The sequence below is a fragment of the Zea mays genome, chromosome 4, assembly GCF_902167145.1.
Source record: "Zea mays cultivar B73 chromosome 4, Zm-B73-REFERENCE-NAM-5.0, whole genome shotgun sequence".
NCBI lineage: Eukaryota > Viridiplantae > Streptophyta > Magnoliopsida > Poales > Poaceae > Zea > Zea mays.
In genome coordinates, this window is record NC_050099.1 from 218966899 (window position 1) to 218974213 (window position 7315).

The 7315-nt window shown below is 44.8% G+C and overlaps 1 protein-coding gene across 1 annotated transcript; it reads right to left on the reverse strand.

Moving 5' to 3' along the window:
* Positions 1-3207: 3207 nt before the first annotated feature.
* Positions 3208-5286, reverse strand: LOC100276025 (uncharacterized). The gene is made up of 2 exons (NM_001374094.1): positions 4957-5286; positions 3208-4876 (listed from the first exon to the last, which is right to left on the reverse strand). The coding sequence occupies exons 1-2, from the start codon at positions 5218-5220 to the stop codon at positions 3734-3736; spliced, it is 1407 nt and encodes a 468-aa protein (NP_001361023.1). The 5' UTR covers positions 5221-5286; the 3' UTR covers positions 3208-3733.
* Positions 5287-7315: the final 2029 nt, after the last annotated feature.

Sequence of the window (7315 nt, forward strand, 5' to 3'; positions counted from 1 at the left end):
AGAGGTTCACTATCTTTTAGCTACTTGTTGTTATCATACTCACGTGTATTGCCCCACGGTCGAGTATATAAGGCCTAGGGGGCACCCCTTCAGATCGATCGACCCCATTCTACTTAGCCACCCACATAAACTCTCTGCGCCCTTTATTCAGAGAATCCTCTTGTAACCACGCTCATATACTCACCAGGACGTAGGGTGTTACGCACTTCTAAGCGGCCCGAACCTGCAAATCTTGTCCATTGTCCCTCGTGCGACCGACACGAACCATTTTGCTACAGTCGTTGACACCGTCCTACTCCTAAAAACACCTTGAGGGGCAACCCCGGGTGTGCGGTCGGACCCAAAACACCGACAGATGTGGAGGGCGACAAAGAATCGGTCTCGTAGTAGACCACTTTCTTCATCATCTTCTTCTTGTCGCCACTCCGGTGCGAATTGACGCGGGGAGGTGATTCCTCCCTTCCTTTGGCGCTGGACTTTCTTGATGGGGCCTTCCCGTGGCTTGTGGCCTTATCGCCGGTTTCCATCTCCCTCTTGGCGGATCCTCCCGACATCACTTCGAGTGGTTAGACTTTAGATGAAGTACTGGGTTCTGATACCAATTGAAAGTCGCCTAGAGGGGGGTGGATAGGCGGAAACTAAAATTTACAACTTTAAACACACTACAAGCCGGGGTTGGCGTTAGAATAAATATCAAGTTCGGGAGAGGGGAAAACAATCAACCAAGAAATAAAGCGGATGAACACGGTGATTTGTTTTACCGAGGTTCGGTTCTAAAGAACCTAGTCCCCGTTGAGGTGGTCACAAAGACCGGGTCTCTTTCAACCCTTTCCCTCTCTCAAATGGTCACTTAGACCGAGTGAGGCTTCTTCCTTAATCTCACGTGTCACTTAGACCCCGCAACGATCATCACACAATTGGTGTCTCTTGCCTCGCTTACAAAGCACTTGAGAGTAACAAGTGAGAAAGAAAAGAAAGCCAAGCCAAGCAAACAAGAGCAACAAAGAAACACAAATGATCCTTTCACAAGTTCTAATGCGCTAGAGTTGAATCGAGAACTTTGAGTGGATCGATCACTTGAATTGTGTCTTTGGAGTGTTGCACTTTGCTCTTGTATTGAATGAGGTGTTGAATGCTTGGATTGTTGGAGTGGGGTGGTTGGGGGCAATTTATAGCCCTCAACCACCAAAACAACCGCTGGGGTGGCTGCTGTCGATGGGCGCACCGGACAGTCCGGTGCGCCAGCCACGTCACCCAACTGTTAGGGTTCGGGCGCACACGATCGTTGGAGCTTTGTCTTCTAGTAGGACCGGATAGTCCGGTGCCGCACCGGAGAGGTACTGTTCACCGTCCGGTGTGCCTCTGATGGCTGCTCTGACTTCTGCGCGTACTGTCCGCGCACTGTAGCGTTCGCAGGTGTCCGTTGCAGTCGACCGTTGCGCTGGTAGCCGTTGCTCCGCTTGGCGCACCGGACAGTCCGGTGAATTATAGCGGAGCGCAGCCTGAGAAACCCGAAGGTGAAGAGTTCAGAGTTGTACGGTCCTGGTGCACCGGACACTATTCGGTGGCAGTCCGGTGCGCCAGACCAGGGCACCCTTCGGTTCCTTTTCTCCTTTGCTTTTGAACCCTAACTTTGATCTTTTATTGGTTTGTGTTGAACCTTTATGCACCTGTGGAATATATAATCTAGAGCAAACTAGTTAGTCCAATTATTTGTGTTGGGCATTCAACCACCAAAATTATTTATAGGAAAAGGTTAAACCCTATTTCCCTGATTAATAATCACGACATGATTTTAGGTTGTTACAAGGTCCCACACGACAGTGAATAACGCGGACAAGGCGTGCCGTGGTTGGCTGGCATAGCGGGGCCCACCTGTCGGCGCAATCTCAATGGGTTCAGCGTGCATGAGGAGGTGGGCCGGTGTGTGACTTTGGGCCGAGGTGGAGGACTGGCAGGGTGCAGAACAGTTCTTTTTCCTTTTTTATCTTTTCTCTCCTCCATTTGAACCAATTTCAAATTTCTATTCTTAAATTCAAATTCTAGTTTGGAGTCACTGTTTAATTTTAAAATGCACAACCAAAATATCAGCATGAATGTGATTCATGTATTTATTTACTATTTTATCCCTCTAAATAGTGGCATGCTTCAACACATCAAAACTTGGTAATGAGTGAGTTATACAATACTTAAGAACTCTATCTCGATTTAAAAAGATCATGTTTCAATAAAATCATTTTATTTCATAAATAATTAATGCTCTAGAATTCTCAGCTTGGGGTTTACACTATAAGAGGTGGAAGACAACACTTCACTGTTCACTACTCACCCCACTCCTTATATTGGAACTCGCCTTAATCATACTTAGAGACTTGGGACTTACTCGCTCTCTCGACTTGCTTGTATTAACTACTACGAGCACTTAGGTGCAAGATAATACAAGTCTGCTTCTCCTGTTGGATGTAGGGCCATCTCTTGCCCGAACCAGGATAACCTTGTGTATGCAACACAAATTTACTATTGGTTAGGACCCTCGGGTCCAAAACACTATGGTGAAAATGCACCCATGATGTGATTGAAGTGTGAGGGTGGCTCAAGCAGCAAGAAGCTAGAGCCTAGCTACTGTTTACCCTCTCATAGAAAATTGTAGATTGCGCTTGACAAAATTGCAGCCACTACAACTTTAACGTGAAGCATGTGCTTCTTATTCTTCGTCTCTGCCTCCCGAGACCAGCAGCTCGACGCAGTAGACCGGTAGTCGAGGGTGTTCACGGGGAGCTCCATGACCTTGAACGAGGGAACACCCGGAAAGAAGCCCATGTTAACGCAGAATATGTCGAGAATGAGCGCGCACACAGAGGCGAAGGGGAGCACCAAGCGGAGGTAGTCATGGAGTGATGTGTTTGATTGGCAAAGGAGAGCGAAGGGATCGTGCAATGGCTCCTAGCCCTGCTCGACGTCAGGCGAGGGAGTGTCAACCGATGGTGGTGGTAGTCGCAGTATGTGGAAGATTGGTGGGCGACTTGCACATAGATTGGGAGCTCGGCTAGCTGCGCAAGTTGGCGCCATGGGAGGGACATTATTCGCGTGCAGGAAGACAAGGAGCTCAGATTGGTCATTGTTGGACGTCTCTTTTTCTCTTTTTCCCTAAAATAATCATTAGAACCAAGGTTTTAAGAAGCTATTGGAGATGCTCTTAGGGTTGTAACCTCAACCATATGATTTATTAAATCATGATTGCCCACCCACAACTTACAATGTGGGACTATTCCTAACAATTTCCTTCTCACATGTTGAGCCAAGATTTGTTTGAGAATGTACAATATCGACCTGATCTCCGAGACCAATTGTTGGACCGGACCACCAACACATAGCACGCCCACCATATCACCCACACACAGTGCACCCGAACACGCACCCAAGGCCGTCGGGCCGCGACACACACGTTCGAACACACAACAACGGGTTCAGGTCTGTTGATTCAATACTCACCAAAAAGTTAGCCTATTAGAAGGTTATAACCTCAACCATATAAATCATGTTTGCCCACCCACAACTCACAATGTGGGACTATTCCCAACAAACAATTGCAAAACTTAGTCATCAAGGAGGATCAGCCGTATGCATTGTTTGCCAGGATGCTTTAGTTTTGTGCATCCAAATCAGTATCAAAATGTAAGTCAATACATCAGTTCATTGTGTGCTACATGCATTGCCATTGTATTGCAAGTGCTCAATTGTTCTGTTGGATGCCATTGCCACCATAATACTGTTTTGTTGTCTGACGAGAAAATTCTGCAAATGTCATCCCTTCTTTTAGCCTTGATGATAGAGGTGGAACTTTTTTCAGAATTTCTTGCATAAATGCATCTTCATTACAAGGCCCTGCTGATCCATCACTGATGATTGAAGTCTGCTTGCTAAGAATGGGTTCACCTTCAGCATCTAAAGAGTAACCAGGATAAGCTAAAAGTTTGTCCCACGAGGGCTGTAGGAAGACAACAAAAGTCTCACGGCTGATGTCTGTGGAACTCGAAGGTCTACTCACAGCATGAAGTGTAGATTTCAATTTCCCTTGGGACAAGATGTCTGCTGCCTCTCCAACTTGAACAATGAAGCTCTCAGGAGAGCATCTAACAGAGAATATCTTCCTTCCATTGCATAACTGTAGGTGTGTGTGGCCATCAGGAGGATGATATTCCAGATTGACCAAACTTTTTTCATCCTCAGAGACGCTCATGAACAACGGTGCTGTTAAAACAGTGAAGATTCCATAGTCATAGTGCCATTCCTGCCATAGGTTTAACAGGGAAATTTCAGCAGCCTGACCCTGAATCGAGGCATCATTAGAATTATTTTCTTCTATTGCCATTACAGTAGTCCCATCTTCTGACTTAATACAGCACGGGCACACTGACCCGGACCTATTTCCAGAGCATGACTGGTAAGGTTGTACTGCCACTTTACTTGCCGAACCTTTCCTCTTTGCATTGTTATCCCTGATCACAATGTTATCCAGCTCAGAGTGGTAGTGAATGAGCCTAGCCTTTGCTGTCCCAAAGTCAGTGATGCTCTGCTCTAGCTGACCTCTACCGATGACAATATCGCAAGCTCGTGCAATCAAGATTCCAAGCTCCATCATGTACAAACCAAGCTCCTTAATGAGGTCACCCAGATTATCCATATCATCAGCATCATCATCATCATTAACATCCTCGGATTGGTTACAATCCTGTACCCTATCAGAAGAATTGAACCCATTGTTGTTCACCGACTCTAGCAAGACGAGTTCACCTGAATGCCTTAGAAGCTGCGCGAACGAGGATACGGACCGATCGAGCTTCTTCAAAGGAACGTCGCTGCCCAAACCGTGCTTCTGAAATAATCGACGGAAATATATCAAGGCACACTGTAGTTTCAACATCAACGAGATCGAAAGGGGAGGTGCAGGGGTACCTTGAGGAGTTGGGAGCGGGTCAGGTGATCCATGAGGGCGACGCGTCGGGCCAAGGGGAGGAGTCGTCGCCGGAGGGCGCCCACGCGCGGCACTCCGTCGATAGCCAGCAACCCGGACCCACCTCGGCCGAGCTCGGTTGCGACGGTGTCCACAACACGTCGGCAGCGGCCGTCGTCAGCAAGAGTCTCGGGAGATAGGAGGGCGACTAAGTCGGAGAAGGAGAGCTCCGCGATGTCCAGCACCGTCGTCGCAGCCACCGCCATGTTCGACACAGGCAAGCTCCCAGGAGAAACTGAGAAAGGCGACGGCGGCGAAGTTCTGCGTAGTGTGTCTCACGCCAATGGGCCACGACTTGTTGGGCTGTGTAAACCTGTGGCAGTTTTTGGGAGACCTTGAAACTCAAATCCCCTTCATCCCTGTTTTTCCTAGTACGAGTAATTTTAGGAAGTGTTATTTTAATAAGACACTAGTTACATGTCCGTGCTTTACAATGTCAAATAAAATATTTAGTAAAATATTAATGCACAATAATTACATAGAAACAAAAAACACTTATATTATCACCAACTTTAATATCTTAAAAATTGTTTGCTAACAAATATAATCTTACCCTTATATGATTAGTGGTAGCGGCATGAACACATATGAGAGTAGAATAAAGTGAAACTATTTTGGTACTTCTCTCGCAAAGACAGAAATGTCTAAAAGTTGAGTTGCTTAATATGACATGACAGTTAACATAACCCATAAAAAAATATGAACCGAAATATGGTCCCCCGCCAGCCAAGCACTCTCTCTCTCTCTCTCTCTCCTTCAGCACGAGCATAGTCCATCCCATCCAGATCCAGTCGAGCCTGATGGTACCGTCCAACTCTATCAGCACTACAGTGCCATCCTAGACAGCGGGCACGAACACGAAGAAGAGTGAGATCGGCCTGGATGCCTATTGTGATGCATAGAACTACGAACCACCTGAAATATAGCGTGTGAAAAAATATAGAATAAGATGAAACCAAAAACATGATAAATGCATGTAGTTCTTTGTGTGAACGCACACCTCATGTATAGAGTTCGATGTATCCACAAACTCTGCAAAGGTTGGTCTTAGAGTAGGATCTTTCTGCCAGCATCTCTATAGTAGTTCAGTGAGCATAGGATGTGTAGCAGCGACAATAGTAAACCTCAGATCCTGCATGAAGAGGTATCGTATCTACCAAATTAGGATTCGAAACAGGAACTCCACAACACTTTCACAAGGAGTATTTTACTTCCCCACCAAGCACCGAAAAAATATAAATGAGTTACAACTCAACATTCGCCTTCTATTTGGAACCTTTTCCTTTCAACAAATTAAAGGAGTATGATAACAACAAGATGTTCTACTATTCTTTTTTTAACAAACCATAGTAACTTCTGTGTTAAGCTACGACACCTTTTAAACACTGACAACTGCTGCCTAAAGAGGTGTCATGTCTTCATATGGAAGCTAAAAAGAAAAGGCCAGCTCAACAATTAGCAAAACCATGCTTCTTCTTTACCATTACACCGGTAAAACAAAATGATGGCGAGAGAAAAATAACCTTTGCACTGAATCCTAGTAACATGAGATCAAACAAAAAGCAAGATATTTGCACCCAAAAAGCTTAGCTAGTAATAATTTGAGCATAGTTTTCTTGGGATGGTCATCAAATACAGAATAGCTAGGTGATAAGAAACCTGTGTAGTTTAATAGTACTGAAAAATCATTCCAACAAATTAGAAAAAACATTATGTATCTTAAACCACTGCACTGAATCCTAGTAACATGAGATCAAATTGAAAAAGTCAAGATATTTGCACCCGCAAAGCTTGGCCAGTAACAATCTAAGCATAGTTTCTTAGAAAGATCATAGAATACATAATAGCTAGGTGATAAGAAACCTGTGTAGTTTAATAGTACTAAAAATCATTCCAAAAATTTAGATAAAAATATTTATCATAAACCACTGCACTAAATCTCAGTAACACAAGATTAAACTGAAAAAACGCAAAATATTTTCACCTAGAAAGCTTGGCCAATAACAATCTAAGCATAGTTGCTAGTGATATGCAATTCAACCACTTCATTTCAGTCACCGACCAATTAGCCCACTCTGTCTACTCATTATCATGGTTAGATGTGTGACGGAACCTCCCAAGATATTAGGTCGCCCTATAGTCCTTGTCCCAAGGACCTTAGACAGTCATGTAGATGCACCCAATAGCTCGACAGGACCTGATTCCTGCATCATCTTCAACATCTCCCAAGAGCGTACATCCCATTTCATAGAAATTACACACCATCGGATAAAAGCAGAAAGAGTTACAATAACTTAATTT